We start from the raw sequence: 19,967 nt of genomic DNA, 5'->3' as shown, positions 1-19,967 counted from the left end.
TTACTGTGGGTAAGTCACTTAACCCTGATTGCTTCCCATTCAGGGTCATCTCCAGTTGTTCTAATTCATATCTGGCCACCAGATAGTTCTTGAGGAAAAAGTGAAGCTAATGATTTAGCACAGCACCCCCTTACTCAAATCCAATTCATGGTCTTCTTTGAAAAGAAATAAAGGACAAACATTATCATCATCATTATTTATTATTATTATTGGGAAGGCATTCCAGACATCGAGGACAGTCAATGTAAAGATGTAAAAATAGGTGATGGAATGCCAGATGTCATTGCAAAGGTCTATTTGGTTGCATGGTAAAATGTAGAGAGAATAATAATGCCCATTGAGGCTTAGAAAGATAGGTTGGGGATCAGGTTGTGAAACACTTCAGAAATCAGAAAACTTGATATTTTAATCTTAGAGAGAATAACGAACCCTAGGAGTTTAATGAGTAGGGAAATGAAAAAGTCAGATCTGTTCTTAAGAAAAATCTCTTTAGAAGCTGAGTAGAAAATGAACTAAATGGGGAGACCAATTAGGAGACTGCAATAATCTAAATGAGAAGTTGAACTGAAGTGGTAGGCTATATGAATGAAGAAAAGAAGTTTGATAGGAAATATACGGAAGAGGTAGGAAGAGTAAGGCTTGCCAATTAATTGGATGTGTGGTGTGAGGGAAAGAAAAGGCTAGAGTTGTAGTATTGAAGTAACAGATCTCAGAAAATAGAGTACTATTAGCCATAGACAGGTGGTCATTTTGGCTCTTCTTGAATACTTAATAGTACTGTAGTTTAAAGGAGCTTCATAGAGGGATCAGGTAAAATACATTATGATCAATTATACCAATTTACTAATCATATTTACCATTGTAGTCCTGAAAAGTGAGGCTGTCAGTTGAGATATGTAAGAAGTAGGCAGGTTGTTAACAGTTCATTTTAATTGAATTCAATAAATATTTATTAAATATAATTTAAAGTTCTAGGGACATAAAGACAAGGTATGTGGGGGAGGCCCTGCATTAAAGAAGCTTATATTATTTGGAGGGTAAGAGGTATATAATATCTAAACAAATAAATGCACAATAACTTGAGGAGGGACAGAATACAACCTACTGGAAGATAGAGTTTCACTGAGCAGGTGGAATTTAAAGTCATCCTTGGAAAAAAAAACTCCAAAAGAATTTGAAGAGGGAGTAAATTCCAGTTATTGGGGAAGCTTGTGTAAAGATAGAGTGGGGGAATACTGGGTATGGAAAATAGCTTGTTACCTATTAGCATTTTTGAAGAAGAATAATGTTAAAAATAAAATTAAACTGGGGAGGAATGTAAAAACTAGACTGAGGAAGTAGGGAATCATTGAAGTTTTTTGAGGAGGGAAGTGAAATGATTAGACTTAGATCTCTTTTGGTAGCTATATATATAGAGAGAGCCCTAAAAGTAATCCAGTTCAAGCCCCTCCTTTTACATATGAGGAAACTGAAAGTGACTTACCCAAGCATCACACAGGTAGTAAATGACAGGTGTAATTTGAATGCAGGATCCTTTGATTTCAAATTTAATGCACTTTCCATTTGAATCACACTGTCTTTCTTTTTTGAGTATAATTTAATTTGGATTATCCTCTCCCTCCTGCCTCCAAATATTTCAACCAGAATAAACAACATATCAGTAACAAGTGAAGGAGATAATTTGAACAAAAACAAAATTGTGAATGCTGGGGGGGGGGGGAGAAATAAACATACATATCAAAAACAAGAAAACAAAAACTGAAAACACTTTATTTTAAAAAAAATCCTGTCTCATTCACAATGGCAATAATTACTAAATTTAAGTCACTATGATTTTTTTCTTTTTTCAAAAATATAAAAAAGACAATATATATGGATTTGTCAGTTGAATGATTTTAAGCAAATCACCTCATCTGAGTTTGGAAGTCTTCATCTGTAAAGTGAGGAGGTTGGATTTTTTTCTTTTTTTATTTCTAAGGTCCTTACATTCCTGGATCGAAGAATCTGCAAAATCTAAAATCCAAAATGTGAAAAATGAAGAAAAGATTGTGTTTTTTAAACTCAGCAAAATAAACCCTTTGGTTTTTGTTAGTTAATCTATAAATCTATGACCCATATTTAAATCATAATATAGTACTTTTCAATTGATGTTTAGAAAAAGTACTTGGTATGATTCTTCACAAGTTGTATTACTTACGTAACAGTCATTGAATCATTCTCATGGATAAAAACTATTTTTTTTTTATTAAGCCATGCACCTTTGAAAATTGTATTAACTTTCCTAGAACATTATGGTACCTTCAACTAATGCTGCAGGCACCAAAAAATAACTCAGTCATGGGAGAATCTAGTCATTAGATATCAATGATATTTTTAAAGATAAGTTTTAAGATCTATCTAGCATCTTAAAAACACCACATGAAAGTATTTTTTCTTTGACCAAGCAACAAGCTGACTACTTTAAATGGTGAGTCCTGAATTTTTTGTTTTACACACTCCCTATCCTCAGGGCAGGGAAAAAAAAACAGGAAAAAAGGTTTGAAGGTCAATTCAAAATATGAAAGAAGGAGCAAGAATTATTTACCATTTGAACAGTTGATTGAAATCTCCTTTGCTGGAAGTATTAAAATGAGGACAATTTCTCATCTGTCAGGAATTGATCATGTTACAGAACAGGGGAATGGATTAGAAGTGTCTCTCTCTCTCTCAAATTTCTAATTTGGCTAAATTTAAACAGATATGTTTGTGTTTCAAATGAATGATCATACCCATGGTCCATCCAGGATATCTTTTTTCCCTTCTTCATTGATTCAGAGACAGACCTGTATGTCATCAGTTATTTGGAAAGAAGTCTTTATTATTTATATTACAAATATAAAATGCAGATAATAATAATAATAGGATCTTAGATTAAGAATTGAAAGGGATCTGAGAGGCTGTTATATCCAACTCCTTCATTTTGTAGAAAACTGAAGCTTAGAGATGCCAAATGACTTGCCCAAGGTCATAAAGTTAGTAAGGGTCTGAGGCAGGATTTTAACTCAGCCTTCTATACATACTATATATATGCAGACCACGCACACCCCATACACCATCCAGGAAGAAAGAAGTTGATAGGCTCTATGACATTTTCCAAGTCATTTAACCTTTCCATGTTCTAAGCAACTTCTTAATTTCAAGAAGGGTATTGACATGTATTGATTTAGAGAATGCCCTCATCTGGGAGTTCTCTATTTCACTGAAATCACATTTCTAGTCTATATCCCCCCCAACATTTACTCACATATGCACATGCAAGCATGCATGTGCATGCATTTACACAACATATGTATATAAATGTTTAGGTGCAGCTATATATATGTGCATATATATATATTATAAACATACATATAAGTGGTCAGTGTACAATAGAAGCATGCTCTTGTATTCAAACAGAGAATATTAAAAAAACACAAGCCAAAAGAAAAGAGACAATCCTGAAAAAGAATAACAATTACTTACATTTATATGATGCCTTAAGATTTTCAAAGTATTCTCATAACCATTTTTATGAAATGTTTGTTCAAGAGGAAAGCATCTTTCCTTTTTTCCTTAAAGAAAATTGTAGTACTGAGAGGGCAATAGTAAGGAGGCAAGTACACTAGTGGGGGAGGTTGGGTTATGTGGACAAAAAAGTGAATATAAAAAAAGAAAATTCCTGGCAACATAAAAATAAATAACATCAGAAATCTTTGGAGTCTTTATAAAGTAGTGCATAAAACTAATTGGAATGATACTATAAATGTCCTAAGATGTGATTTAATATAGAAATATCAATAATAATCTGTCCTATTAATATAGTAGTTGACAGTCGTTCCTCACAACAACTTTTAATGTAAACTGTTCATGAACAATATTATTTCCATTTTTACAGATAATAAACTATCACAGATCAATGTAATATCACACAATTAGTGGCAGAAGAGCTAGGACCCATACCCAACTTTTATAATATCATATACTAATTCAATCTAATAGTATACATCATTTATTTATGCTTCAAAAGATTTAGTTAAGAGAGACAAAGAACACACTCTACATGAGGAAATATAGTCTTTACTCTTCACCAGTACTGTACCTGTTTTTCTATTCACTTTTTAGAAATGAGGAAACAGCATACTTGGTTATAAGTTCAGATAAAAATCACTCTTACAACACTGGCAATTGCCTTCATACTTAGAAGACAATAGTCTTGTAAGGTGACTTAGATAGGTGACTTCTATAGGTGACTTGGTGAAGTCAGGAAGATGAATTCAAATGTAGCTTGGAATTCTCCTCTAGCTGTGTGGCCCCCTAAGTCATTTAACTTCTGTCTGTTTCAGTTTCCTCATTTGTGAAATAAGGATAATGATAGCACTTATCTCTCAAAGTAGTTGGGAAGATTAAATGAGATAATAGTTGTAGAATGCTTTGTAAACTTTAAATGGCTATATATAAAAATCAACTTATTATTTTTCTTTGAGTGAACTTTGGCTGTAGTGCTGGTTGTATTTTAGACTCCTTTAGAGGAGGTATTAATTATCAAACCAGGAGAATTTTTCTTACTTCTCTGTTGTTATTGAGATCTGTGATTTTGTTAGGACAAGATACTCCCTCCCAGGATAGAAACTCCCTTCATTCCTTGGGACAGTCAGTGAAAAGTTAAATAACTGTCCAAGATCACAAAGCCAGTATGTTTTAGAGGCAGGTCTCAAAGGTACCCATCTGATTGGGTACCTTCTACCATTATATCCTACAAAGACATAAAGTTTAAATTTATTTTTAAAATAATTTTATTTATGCCATTTAGTTTTTATATCACATTTATTTTCTGACATATTCTCCCCACACTGATCCTTCTCTTATAACAAATTGCTTGGCAAACACATCATTTGACAGCACCCATAGTTTCTCTCCTCTACTGAGAGGATGGAAATGTGTTTCATCATCTGTTCTTTTTTTGACCAAGATTGGTTGTTTTGATCTGAGTTTGGCTGCTTTCTAATGTGGTTTTCGTTTATATTTCTATAGCCATGTTGAAACTTGTTCTCTTGGTTCTGCTTATCTTATTCTACCAGTGTAATTTAGGTGGTCCATAATTCACTGGATTTTTTATATTTATAATTTTTTGCAATACAATACTATTCTGTTACATTAATATGCCACCACTTGTTTCCCAGTAGATTGGCATCTACTTTGTATTTGCCAATATCATTCAGTCCATCCAAGTAGTACCCAATTTAAAATAGTGAAGAATTATAATGCAAGGAAATTTTCTCCCACATTTTATTTATTTATTTTTTGAAGAAAGATTTTATGTATTTTGAGTTTTACAATTTTTCCCCTAGTCTTGCTTCCCTCCCCCCACTCCCCACAGAAGGAAGTCTGTTTGTCTTTATATTGTTTCCATGGTACACATTCTCTCAAATTTTAATAGATCCTAGTAAACAAGGAAATGTCTAGAAAACTTGACTCCTGCTGCAAAATGTGTGACTTTCCTTCCTATTTGTTTTTAATTGGTTTGTATAATAAATAATATTATACAAATTTATATAATGTTTTAAGACTTAACCTTTAAAATTTTTTCATAACAACCTTCTGGGGCATAGTACTATATAGGCATTATTTTCATTTTACAAATGAGAAAATAGGTTCAGAGGACTGTGATGTGCCAAACGTCACAAAACTATTAAGTGTTAAAACTAAGGCCTTCTAATTCCAAATTTATTGTTCTTTCCAAAGTACCATAGCCATCATCCAATATTGAGTTAGAAGATAAGAATTCAAATTCCAATTCTGACACTTAGCACCTGTGTAACTTTGGACAAATAATCTTCCTAAATCCAGACAGTCTATAGTCCCTTATAGATTGATAATTCCACACATTAATTATCAATAGAAATGTTTTGCATTGTTTTCCTCTTTAGTATATACATATTTTTGTCCTGATAAATAACTTGTTCTATGAATGCTATATGAATGTTTTATATTCTAGGGTACTAAAAAAGGTACTAATTTAGTGATAGTAACTTCCTTAAGGGTAGGGACAGTATTCTGCTGTGTGTACTCTATGTATCTAGTACAGTATACTTTGTCAGCATTCATTAACTATTCAATTTTTTTTAGGTTTTTTTTTTTTGCAAGGCAAATGGGGTTAAGTGACTTGCCCAAGGCCACACAGGTAGATAATTATTAAGTGTTTGAGGCCAGAATTGAACTCAGGTACTCCTGACTCCAGGGCCGGTGCTCTATCCACTGCGCCACCTGGCCACCCCAACTATTTGATTTTTTAAAATGTTATTTTATTTTATTTTATTTTTTCTACCTCCTTTCTTTCCCTTCCTCTTCCTCATGACAGCAAGTAATCTGATATAGGTTTTACATGTATAGGCATGTTGAACGTATTTCCATATTAGTCATATTACGAAAGAAGAATCAGAACCAAAGGGGGAAAAAAAACTATGAGAAAAAGAAAAAAAGTTTTAAAAAGTGAAAATAGTACTTTTTTCTGCATTCAGATGTCATAGTTTTTCTCTGGATGGGGATGCATTTTCCATGCCAAGTCTTTTAGAATTGTCCTTGATCACTGAACTGCTGAGAGGAGCTAAGTATATCATAGATGATCATCACACAATGTTGCTCTTAACGTGTATAATGTTCTCTTGCTCCTGTTCACTTCACTCAGCATCAGTTCAGGAAGTCTTTCCAGGTTTTTTCTGAAGTCTACACATGATTTCTTAGAGATCAATAGTACTCCATCACATTCATATACCACAATTTGTTCAACCATTTCCCCAATTGATGGGGATTCCCTCAATTTTCAATTCTTTGCCACTAAAAAAGCTGTTATAAATATTTGTGTAACTACATGTTACAGACCCAGTAATGGTCTTGCTGGATCAAAGGCTATGCATAATTTAATTGCTCTCTCCAGGATGGATGGATCAGTTCACAACTCCACTAACAATGCTTTTTTTTTTTTTTTTTTTTAGTTTTTGCGAGGCAAATGGGGTTAAGTGGCTTGCCCAAGGCCACACAGCTAGGTAATTATCAAGTGTCTGAGACCGAATTTGAACCCAGGTACTCCTGACTCCAGGGCCAGTGCTTTATCTACTGCGAACAATGCTTTAATGTCCCAATTTTCCCACATTCCCTCCAACACTGATCATTTTCCTTTTTGGTCATTTTTATCTTATGGTAGCTGTGAGGTGGTACCACATAGTTGCTTTAATTTGCATTTATTTAATCTGTAATGATTTAGAGCATTTTTTCATATGACTATATATAGCTTTAATTTCTTCATCTGAAAACTGCCTGTTTATATCCTTTGACTATTTATCAATTAGGAAATAACTTGTATTCTTATAAATTTGACTCAGTTCTCTTTGTATTTTAGAAATGAGTTCTTTATCAGAAATTCTAGCTATGAAAATAATTTCCCAGCTTTCTGCATACATTCTAATCTTGGTTTACTTTTTGTTGACAATGAATGTAATATTTTCTTCACCCCTTCTTTTCTATTATAAATACATCAATTTCTGATTTTGTACAAACACACTAAGTGAATGAAGTCATTGTTAGTTAATTTAATTTTAAAAATTAACACTAATTGAAATGTCAGTTTGTTTATGACTTATTGTTGGAAGGGTTCTTGGAGATTACCTAATACAATATTTGCCGATTCCCACCTCATCTCCTTTCCTCCCCTACCCATTTTATATAGATGAAAATTCTGAAACCAGAAATGGAAGTTGACTCTTTCAATAATTTGTATTTAAGATCGCTCATTCCAACTCCTCACCTCACTGTCTTGTCAACTGTGCTTATCATATATCTGACTCTACCATAGAATTTTGCGGCATCTGGAGAATCCTTACTTTTTTATGTGACATATATTTACTTTGTCCTTTTATTTCCAAAATTCTTTTATAGCCTGACTCTTTATTATCTAAGACAGAAGGAGTCAACACAATTACATTTTCATTTATAAAAATAAAAATTGAGGCATAGAGTAGATAAGTGACTTGTATAATATCCTAAAAATTTATATACATTTAATTTGTGTACAGTGACTAAAAATGTTCCCTATATGTGTTGACAATCAATGAATTTGATTTTTTGATATCAAAGTTTTAGTTTAATGCCAGATAAATTTTTGAGATGATGGGAGTCAAAGGTGCTATAACTTATAATTCTTAATGGTTTGTAAATGTTCTTGATAGTTATGCAATCCTCATAACTAAATTCATTCTTTTTGTCCAATATACGAATCAGACTTGTGAATAGAGAGAGTAGAATTTTTGTTCCTGGGAAACAAATTTCATATGTAATTTACTTCTATGTTTTGAATTGTTAGTAAGCACTCCTTTCACCAGAGGGATGGAAGAAGAAGATAAAGGCCCTAACTCTATCACACTTTTTCATCTTTTGTAACGGTATCCATTGCTTTACCATAAAATATTCAGAGATGAACTAGTCAGAATCCTGGAGGTTTTCCTTTTGACATTTTCATAACTTGATACCAGTCTACCACTTAGTTTGACCATCTGTCATCTCACATTCTATGTGACTCTCAGACGAACTGGGTTTGAATCTCAGCTCTGCTACTTTCTATCTATAAATCTTTAGGCTAGTTAGCTAAGCTTTTTGCACTTCAGTTTCTTTATGTATGAGGGAATTTTACTAGATAATCTGTAAGGTCCTTTATACCTCAAAATTCACGACTATATATGATCCTATCAAAAATATCCATATCACAAATGAAACTGTCACTTAACAACCCATTGTTTTTCTAAGCACTATTGGCAAAATGCTATATAACCTACTTATGGAAATCAGAAAGTTAGGTTGCCTGGGAAAATTGAAATTTAAAGGGTGTTTTAAGCTTTAGACATTTGAAAACAAATGAATTTAGCACCTGATTAGCAAGAATAATTAATCAAATATTCATAAACTTTAATCCAGTGATATCCCAACTAAGTACATATTTCTAAAGAGATCAAAGGAGGGAAAGAATCCATTAATATAAAATGTTTATAGCAGTAATTTTCATAATAGTAAAATACTAGAGACTAATAGATACCCACCTACTGGGGAATGGCTAAAAATATGATATATGAATGTAATGGAATATTATTGCACTATAAATATGATGAAATGGTCAGCTTCAGAGTAAACTGAAAGATTTGCATGAATTAATGCAGAGTGAAGTGAACAGAACCAGGAAAACAATGACAACATTAAAAAGAAAAACAACTTTGAAAGACTTTAGAATTGTGATCACCATTACAATCCATGATTCCAGAGAACTGAAGATGAGTCACACATCCCCCTTCCTGCCAAAGAGCTAACAAACTTACATTTTTGAACAAGGTCAATGTGGGAATTTATTTTGTTAGACTTTGCATATTTATTTTAAGTTTTCTTCTTTTTAAAAGTTGCTTAAGACTGGGGGAGTGGGAGAGGAAAATAAATGCTTGTTAACCAGAAAAAATAAATTTAAATTTGAGGGAAAAATTTGTTGAAATGGCAAACTTCGAGATAGTGGGCTTCCTCCTTTGGCCTCAGCGGCCACATGAGGGTTCTCCCTAACCTGGTCCCTCTGCTCTTCCTTCCCCTAAAATTAAATTTATCTTAAAAAAGTTGAGTTAAGGAAATGTTTCCTGATGATTTTCTCTAGTGTGAAAAATATTAGCTACAATTCTCATGTTTATCTTTTCATTGTCTTTTGAGCCATTTACAATTTGACTTCCTCTTTGATCATGAAATTCCAAAATTTGCTGCCATGTATCTTTACCTGATGGACAATGTTGGTGGTAAAGAGATGAGTTTTTGTCTCAAGGAACAGTTTGGGGGGCCTAATAGAACTCTACACTTTACAAAATACAGATCATACACAATATTCTGGGTTAAATTTACAATCCATTATGAGCTTTTGGCTAAGATCCACATGCACAAACACACCAAACAAAATCTCAAAGGGTTGCTCTTTTCCCTGACTAGGAACTGCTCATTCTTGATAAAAGATGGACAGTATTTTCTTATATTAAAATCTGAAGAGATCCAGATCATTCTAAATCTCCCAAGAGGCTAATCTTGTTTTAGATACATTTGTTATGCATGAAGGAAGAATTTCTTTGAAAGCCACCACACTATTTTGTGAGGTCCACAAGCTCACTTCCTCTGGCATAGTTTGGTAGAAGTCAAGGAGGTGGTAGACAAATGATTCAGGGTTTCAAGTCAGTGGTGTCACGGGCAACAGGAATAACATTGAGAAAGCTGGTGCTCTGGGAAATGTTCTTGTTTTTCTCAATTTTGTAACATCATCTACAACACAGCAAACATGGTTATAACAGAGTGCTCAGGAAAAAGAATACTTAGCAAAATCTTTGTTGCCTGGTTTTAGTTGTGGGAGTTTTTATGTATCTATTTCATTAAAGTAACCAATTTTGCTTCCCATAATGTCTGTGATCATATTTATCTGTGAATGTATGAATATTCCCCTCCTCCCTCTCCCAATGTGACTATTACAATCTCAGGAATTCCTACAAGCTTTAGAATTCATGTGAGGTTTATTTAATATGATCCCTCTCAGAGATAGCAATCTGTGTTCTGTATGTAATAATATGTGGTAAATTAAAAAACTGACCATTATAGGTCACAAATATGTCAATGACTTTGAACTTCCACTGATAAAATATGTATTTGCACACTTTGTCCTTGGCAGTGAGCTTGTGTGAGAGGATAAATGTGATAAGACATAAGAAAAAAGGCCCCAGTCATGGGCAGAAATATGGCCAGAGGAAGTCATCAATGTAACAAACTAAAATTTCTAACTGCAGAAAATCATTCCTACCATTCCACTGATGGAAGTATCCCTAGGAAAATGCAATCTTGTCCTACAAGTCAGACACTGTGTATATATCTAAAACTTACAGATACAGCAATAGGTGTCATAGAATACAGGGGTTTAGAGATGGAAGAGAACCAAATCTGGGGCCCTTGTTTTTGAATTAAAAAAATTTAATTCTGTGTAAACTAAGCTAGCTCCTAATTTAAATTCACTTCATTTGCTCTATCTTCTCTTACTTCTCTAATAAGGAATTCAGTTCTTCCTTCACTTGTCATCTTAATATGGTTTCCCTTACCTTGTAATTAATGTGAATGCTATTTTAAAAAATCTTTAAAAATGAATTCAGTGGGGGTAGCTAGGTAATACAGTGGATAGAATATGGGCCCCTGGAGTCAGGAAGATCTCAGTTCAAGCCTGTCATCAGACACTTACTAAATGTGTGACTCTGGGCAAGTCACAATGCCTCAATGCTCTTGGAAAAACTCCCCCAAAACAAATAAACAAAAAAAAGCACATGTTCAGTAGAAATATACTAAGTCAAATCTTGAAATAGATAGATATTCTTTGGTGTTCCTAGCCTCTCATCTCTGAACTCCTTTTCCTTTTTTTTCCCCTGTGTGTGCAATCACTTTTCTTTTCTGCCCCCTTGATTAAAATTTGCCTTCAAGAGAGGGCTTAATAATGTTTTTTCAGTCTGAAGACTAATTGAACTGTAGGGTTTAAAGTGTTACTTAATCCAACTTATCATTTCAAGCTCCCTGCCCCCCTCCATGCTTTAAATCCAATAGAATCCAAAAAAGCATTAGCCGTGTACTCTATATAGGGCACTGTTCTACACCCTAAGAATACAATCCCAGAGATACCACCTTAAACATACAACCATAAAACTTTTTAAGGGAAGTCATAGACTGTTGATAAAATTGACCTATGATCTTCCACATGGTTCACTGGCTCAATACTGCCTGGTAGTCTCAGATTGTCAAATCAAAGATCGGTGTGAGAGAAAGAGTTAATTGACGATTTGGGTTCAAGTTCAAAACCAATTGTCACTTTTGCTAATCCTATCAGGACTATCCACTTCACAGGGTTGTTGTGAAGGAGGTGCTTCCCCAAAATTAATGCCCTCTATCATGATATTGTTATGTAGTGTCGTTTAGAGGTTTGTGACTTTTTTTTATGGTTTAAAAATTGGAGCATATTGGGGCGGCTAGTTGGTGCGGTGGATGGAGCACCGGCCGTGGAGTACACTTAATGATCACCTAGCTGTGTGGCCTTGGGCGAGCCGCTGAACCCCATTTGCCTTGTCAAAAAAACAAAACAAACCTAAAAAAAAATGAGAGCATCTTATTAAAGGAACTAGAAGCGCACAGTTAGCTAGAAGGAGCAATTTAAAGTCCTCTACGGTGTTATTATAAGAGGCACCCATCCACCTGTGGAAACACCCAGGTCCTGGAACAATGCGGCTTTTAGGCAGCCACAGCCCTAGGAAGACGGAGCTGGAGGCGGCATCCCGAGTCACCCCGTCCGGCCCCGCCTTTTGTGCTGAATTCCTTTTGTTAGTGAGCGTCTCCAGACGCTCCGGAGACGTCCTGGACGGTGTAGCCAGGATCGCAAGGGAAACTCTGGACTGAGTGCAAATTGACTCCAGGGGTGGGCGCGCCCGCCCGGGAGAGCGCAGCTCCCCGACAGGGGGCGTGGTTCCCGCGCGCGCCCCAGCCGGGGGCGGGGGACTACGAGTCCCGGCGTGCCCCGGGGCGGGGGCGGGGGCGGGCCCGGGCCCGAGGGGGCGGGGCCTCGGAGAGGAGAGGCATTGTGCAGCGAGCGGGGCGCCCCGGCCCGTCCCCCCGCGGCTCGCGCAGCTTTGTGCCCTCTCCGGACCGCGGGCTTCGAGGCGAATGTGTCAAGGGCGGCGAGATTAGCCGGGGCGGGCGCGTGCGGGAGCCGGGGCGGGGGCGCGCGTGGGTCCGCCGCCGCGGGCTGCGAGCCGGGCTGGGGCGTGGAGGATGGTGCACCATGCCGAGGGGACCCGGGCGCCCTAGCGGCGCCCCCCGAAGAGCAGCGGCGCGGGCGGCGCACGGCAGCGGGAGAGCCGCGGGCGGAGGCATGAGCGCGGCCGGCGGCCGGCGCCGCTGTGAGCGCTGCTAGAGGGCACGGCGCTGAGCCCGGCCCGGCGGCGGGGAGCGGGGCGCGGAGCGGGGCGGAGCGGGCGCGCCAGCAGGAGGGCGAGCGGGGCGAGGAGGGCCCGCGCCGCGCCCGGCCGGAGGGGGCTCGCCATGGGGAACGCGGGGAGCATGGATTCCCAGCAGACCGAGTTCAGGGCGCACAGCGCGCCCCTGAAGCTGCCGATGCCCGAGCCTGCCGAGCTGGAGGAGAGGTTCGCCGTGGTCCTGGTAAGCGAGGGGCGGCCCCGCGCCCCGGGAGCGATGCTGCGGGCTCCGGCCGAGCTCGCCTCCCCCATTGTCTGGGTCGTGCGCCCGAGGGGCGCGGGCGAGCCGGGGGCGGGGGCGCTTTCCTTCGGGGCCGCACGCGCGGGCTTTGTGGCGGGGCGCACGCGGCCCATGTGGCCGTGGACGCGCGCCCGAGGCGCCCCGGCCCCGCCGGTGGCCGAGGGCAAGGACGACCCCGCCGGGGGAAGCCCCGCTCTGCACGCACTTGGGTGCGTTTCGGCTTAGAGGCTGCAAAAACGTGCGGGTCTGAGGACCGCAGCCTCAGGCACTGACTGAACGCATGAAGCAGCCCGCCTGCCCCTTCCCTTCCCTTCCCTCCCCTCCCCTCCTTCCCCGGCTAGCATCCTGGAATCTTTCTTTCTTTCCCTTCTGCTTCTTGGCACCAAAGTTTCCCCACCATCTTCCGCCGTGGGCCCGGAGAGAACAGGCTACGGCAGCACTTTTTTACCCCTTCCATTCAGACATCTGGAGAGGAACTAATTCCAAGAATATGAACTCTGATAACTAAGCTGTCAGGTGCTCCCAAAGGCAGCCAGGCCCTGGGGAAGGGGCTGGGGGGGGGGGGGGTACAAGCTTCCCTTTCCTTTCATCTCTAGGTGCAGCTTCTGTCCCTTTACTTATTTGGAAGCCTATAAACCAGAGAGAGAGAGAGAGTCTAGATTTTGAGAAAAACTCAGATAAAGGCTTGCTGGGGTTTCTTTTTTCCAGTTCTTTAAGGGATCTGCTTTGAAGAGAAAAGCCTCTGAGGAAAGCCGCTGGAGATGAAACTTCATTTTCTGAGGTGTGGGATGGCTATATCCTGAACTTTGTTGTCTGCAACATTCTAATTTCCATTTGCTGTGAAGATCAACATTCTGAACTAAGACTTTCCTCAGTCCTACATGCACACACACACACACACACACACACACTGTGTAGTGAGGGAGTGAGGAGACAGACAGACAGACAGACAGACAGACAGACAGACGGCCTTGACTCTGCCCTGCCTTGTACCTTCAGTGATTTCCTGCAGCTGCTCCCACAGTTGTATAAGATGGGATACTAGGAAATGAAACAGTGGAGGCCTTAATTACCTCTCTGGGCAGTCTGGACGCATTCTTGACCTGCCTTTTTTGGAGAGAAACATGTTTTGTGAACAAAACCTTCTTCCTAAGAAACATGTGGTCCCTCTCTCACCTCCTGGTCTCATGTCATCCACCCATCCCCACTGTGGGTCTGTGTAGATGTTTGTGATGGAAGGGACAGTGTCACAGGCAAATCAGTGATGTAGCTGCCAGAATAATAACAATTTAATTAAGTTTGGCTCATCTGGACACTTTTTTTTTAACATGAGCTTTCAGGATTTCTGTTGATTAATAACATATGGCATCTTTAAGAAGTAGATGACCAGTGGTTGGGGTAGTGGGTGTTTGTTAAATGTTATCTCAAGCAGTCACAGATTCTTCATGTGACCATTCATGTTTTTATGTTCAGAGTGCCTTGGGGGCAGTGGTTGTTGCTGTGGCTACTTTTACTGTACAGTGCGTCACTCTCAATTGCTGTGGATATATTTTCTTTCTTAGTTGTTTACAAAATTCTTAGCCTTTAAAAGTAAAATACATCAAATCTGACCTCTTGTTAGGAGAGACAAAACTTAGGGAAATCTTGGTTTGTGGGGCCTCTTGTGGGGTTCTGCTTAGTGGTCTTGGAAAATCTGGCAGGCTGCTCTGAGAAACTAGCCTGAAAAACCCCAATGCTTAGAGTATTAAGGGCAAGGAGGGAGGTCCTGAGTATGTTTTCCTTCCAGGGAGTGTTATTCTGAGATTTCTATGCTATGACCCTGTATACTTTGCAAAGGCAAATCTTTGAGAAGAACTCAGACGTTTTTAATCTTGGGCAGCAAATTGGGAGGACAAAGGCTCAGGTGGAAGATTTGTAGAGAGCCTGCCAAGGAATTATATTGGCATATCAATGTAACTTTATTAGCATCCATGTCTAATATCTAATATTTGCTCACAAAAACCTATGGAGCAGAAAACAAGCTGGTAACACTGTTCAAAAAATGTGTATCTTTGTGTCAACATTTGAGGCAGTCAGAGAAAAAGCTTCTTTTTTTTCCTCTGGGTTTTGGATTATATGCGATCCTGAAAAAAGGAAGAATAAAAAAATAAACTGAGAAACATATTGATTATTTCTGGTTAGATGCAATCACTAGTATCAAATCATAAAAGATTGTCACCTTCTTGACTGACTCTCCCACCTGTTTTCCAGATTAATATTAAGGATATATGTGTTAATTGAATCAATCTGTTTTGAATTGGTTGGTATGAAGAGGAGTGAGGAGTATACTCTTGAATTAAGAACAGTGAAGTTTATGGGAAGGCCAGATTTATAGGAACTTATTGGTATAAATGCATTAATAGTAGTTCTTCAAGTAAAGAGTAATACAAATAAAGGTCAAACTTTAAAAGACTAATAGACTAGAGAAGGAAATCACTGTTCTTAGTTCAACTCTCCTTGGCTTTAAGTACTAAGTGGGATTTAGATGTAAATATAGTAGTGCTCATAATCTCCAGCATCTCAAGTTTAAGGAAAAAGACCATATATGGCATTACATGATAGCTTGACTTTATAGGCATCTGTAAAATGCAGATAATTATTGTGAGGATGAAATGAGATAATTTATGTAAATGCTTTGCCAACCATAAAGCATTATATAATATTAACTATTATTATTGTTAGATATCCAGTACATCTTTATTGTTTTGCTAAAAACAGCCCTTAGTCTGTATTTTCGACAAGGCTGCTATGGATGATAATATCTATGTTCAAATGACTGGAAAGACAGACACGAGTATTAGGTGCCTAACTTTCCTTTCTGTACTGGATACTTTTTCCTGAACCTGGGAACTATTTGTCACAATGCATTTAGTTTAGATTCAATACAGCATTCAAGACCTTTGCCCAGAAAGAAACCTCCCCCCCCCAATATTTTGTCCATCCTGCATTTCAGAAGGAAGGATCATTTTTATTTATTTCTCTGTTTTTGTAGCACAGAAAAAAAAAAGAACCACTAAAGAGAGTGAGAATAAATTCACTCAGGCAAGCAGATCTAAAAATATAGGTAAAGAACTTGCTGGAAAACTTAGGGAACTGGTTTTCTAATGTTGGATAATGAGAACTGCTTTTGCTGTCAATTAAATTTATCAGACTCTCTTTGGTTTTTAGACTTAACTCAGTAATAGCAAATTGAGGTTGTCAAGCTCAGGTTGATAAAGAAAAAACACCTTGAAGGAAACCCAGGAATCCTTTGATTTGCCCTTTGGGAAACTTAGGGTTCAGGTCACTAAGACTAGGACAAAAGTCTTTAATCATTAGGGCATAAGTTAGAACTGTGTCCAAGGTTGTTACAGGAATTTAAAAATTTCGTTTTATTGGTAACCTAAATGAAAGGCTTTTGAACCTTGTACCTTAGATCTTAGTGGACATATTGTGGTCTTTAATTTCATTTGCAACTTTCGTTATGGAATGAGTATGGTATCTCAGCCTAGAGATTATTTTGCAGTGAGAGTTGAAGTACCTTTTGGGGGGAAAACTTCTGTCCTTTCAGGGTTGAATCTTTTAAATGAATGGGCATGAAGTCTCCAGTCATTGAACTTGTCATTCAACACCTAACCTCCAAATACTGATTACTTGTGAAAGGAACAAGGAAGGTCAAGTTCTAGCATTTGTTAAGTTTTTCTCTCTGAAATGACTCCCTTTCAACACCTTCCAAGGAAAGCAACTGCCATGAAGTCTGTTGAGCAGATGGATTGGCAGGAACTCATTGAACCATCAGCTTGTACTTGCTGTTTTGTTGGAAGACATACCCTGGAAGGGAAAGACATCTCACTTACTTCATCCAATTTTGGTTTTTCTCGATAACGTCAAGCAGTGCCATCTTACCTTTGGAGATATAAGTGTATGTTAGGGATTATCATGTGTTATCTGAAAACCTTCCAAATGAGATCTGTTTATTATTTTTTCTACCTGTCTTTTAAGCCCCAGATCAAATGCTACCTCTTTCAGGAAACATTCCCTCATCCATGCCTCCTGAAGGTGATCTCTCTCTGAAATATTAGATTTTATTTGTTACTTCTCTCATGACACTTACCATATCCTTCTTTGTGTTATAATTATTTTTGTCTTTTCTCCCTTTCTGCAGTTAGATCCCAAAGTGAAATTATGTATAAAATACTTTGCAAGCCTTAAAGTGCTATATAAATGTTAGTCATTATCATCATAATCATCAACTTCTTGAGTGCAGGAATTGTGTCTTATTTAACTCTGTATTCTCTTTAACATATAACATGGTGCCTTTCACATAGGCTCTTCACAAACACCTATTAAATTGAAATATTAAACTTCTATGACAGTATTTCTAAAAACAGTGATCTGTTTATAAATATGAGATCGTTATAGAGATGATCCAATATCTATCTTCCGGGATAAGAAAGTGATTGATAAGTTTTTATGCAATTTTGGAAAAGGGAAAAGAGATGTGTATCTCTGCAAGAGTCAAGAAACTTGAGTTTCTTGTAATCACTGGCATATCACATCTTCTCTAGGCCTTAATTTCATCAATACTAACTAGGGATGTGAGAGATAGCTTGGCTTAGTACACAGGACTGTCTTTGGAGTTGGGAAACCTTGGGTTCAGGTCCTACCTCTAACATATTCTAGCTGCATGACCTTGGGCAAGTTAGTGCTTTGGACCATTCTCTCATGCTTTTAAGTTACAGACGGATTGTCACGCTGCAGGCAGAGACTTCACCCACACTGATAAACTTATAGATACTGACCAAAAGAAGTATGTTAGTACTTGTCTGCTTACTCCTTGAATTTGAGTTTCGAATGATTATGAGAACGTTTTGAAGCATATAAACAGTATACAAAATGTAAGGAAGTTTTCATTCAGTAAGTTTTTCCAAATATTTGAAAGGTTTATCCTGTGGAGTAAATAATAGTCATATATGATGAACAAATGTAATTAAAAACATAATTCCTCACAAAATAGTGAGCCTCCCATCAATATGGTGACTGCCCATCTTTGGTCCACTTTCAGCTAGAACATGATATACTTATTTAAAATACATTGATGTGGGAATGCAGAGACAGAGTTACTTTAAAAATTCCCATAAAATTTTGAAACCAGAGAGTAATAGTGAATAATTATAGGGAAGGAATTGAGTATTTAGTTGAAGGAAGAATGTTAAAGAAGAGACTCTGATATGAGGTGGCAGGCTGGAGTAGATGTCCCTAAGCCTTTTATAGTCTAATTCTTTTATTCAATAAGGTATACTGTCCATCTATGATGAAGTTGGTGTCTGCCACCTTGAAGGTCTGGTGTTATGAAATCTGAGAGTTGGAAGGTGTCTTAAATGTCTTGACTGAAGAGCATTTGGTTGAAAGGGAGGGGAAAAAAGTCACAGGAGCAACTTTAAACAGACAACAAACAAATAACTTGTAAAGCTAACAGATTTTGATGAATACATGATCCTCCCTGAAAAAAAAAATGAAGTTATCTTTAGGTGGGGCTCTTCCTGGCTTTCAGATTGAACAAATAATTCTGATATAGTATAAACATGGGAGCAAAAATAGGAAGCTTAGTTGATCATTTCTGAATTTCCAAGTAGAAAATCTTCAAGATGAGCCTTATTTCAAGAAATGAGGATGTGGTTATTTGAAGAAGATCTAATAGGTCATTAATTAAACAAAAGTAAGAAATTTTTTCTCAGATAGGTTCTCCTGCCAAAGTTTTTCTTTTAATAGATATTGGGAAATTTCTGGCTTTCGCATCATGAGTGAGTGGGTCCATAAGCATTAGGTTCTCATCTTCTATAAAGTTATTTTTAAGACTGCTTCAGCAGATTATAAGACAAATGTGTACCTTCATCCATTCAAATTCTATGAACTTGAGATATGAATACCTTTCTTTGTTACTTCCTCTTTGCTGCTGTTTAAAATGTGTTTCTGCTCCTAATACAGGGTGGTCCACTCTCCTTTTCTTAAAATACTTAACCAAGCACTACTCGTTTCCACTGATATGTGGTTAGAACATGTTATCTTCGAGGAGTTGGTTGGCTGGAGTCTTGCCTAATGAGCTGCCATTGACTTATGTCCACCCCCCCCCCCATGACCACTGGGCCATAAATGTATACTGATGTGACCCAGAATCCTTGGGGTGTGAGATTCCATTTTTGCTCTTGTTTGAAATACAACTTGGTAAAACCAAATATTGTTCTGAACATTTTTTTTTAGGAGTATGAAAAAAAACTTGGACCATGGGGTTTGGGTTTGTGGGTGGCCCCCATTGTGGCAAACTCTATGAACTTTTGTGGAAATTTTGAATGTTTCCCCTGATCAGAACAGTGTTCCTCTGTCAGGTGTACCTGATTTAAATGACTTTTGTTTCACAAATATCCAAAGCCCTATCTGCTGCTGTTTGAATTATAAAAGCTCTGTATTCAGCTGGGGTGGTGGTGATGGTGGTGGTACAGGTACAGCAGTCTCTATTTAAGATTTTTGTTCCCAGAATAATTATGTCCTTGAAGGGAAAATTGCATAGGGTTAAGGATGAAGTAGTATTAGTTTCTGTCTCTTATTTCCTTGACATTATACATATAGATCCC

The 19,967-nt window shown here is 37.9% G+C and overlaps 1 protein-coding gene across 1 annotated transcript in view; it reads left to right on the top strand.

The window, feature by feature from the left end:
- The first annotated feature begins 13,117 nt into the window (after positions 1–13,117).
- FMNL2 (formin like 2) overlaps positions 13,118–19,967 on the top strand; it is a 448,812-nt gene continuing 441,962 nt past the window's right edge. The window contains exon 1 of the mRNA XM_074215971.1: positions 13,118–13,260. Within this exon, the coding sequence (XP_074072072.1) occupies positions 13,144–13,260 (117 nt within the window). The 5' untranslated portion in view covers positions 13,118–13,143. The remainder of the gene's footprint in view (positions 13,261–19,967) is intronic.

Source organism: Macrotis lagotis, chromosome 1 (genome assembly GCF_037893015.1).
Source record: "Macrotis lagotis isolate mMagLag1 chromosome 1, bilby.v1.9.chrom.fasta, whole genome shotgun sequence".
Classification (NCBI taxonomy): Eukaryota; Metazoa; Chordata; class Mammalia; order Peramelemorphia; family Peramelidae; genus Macrotis; species Macrotis lagotis.
This window is presented reverse-complemented; position numbering and strand designations above follow the sequence as displayed.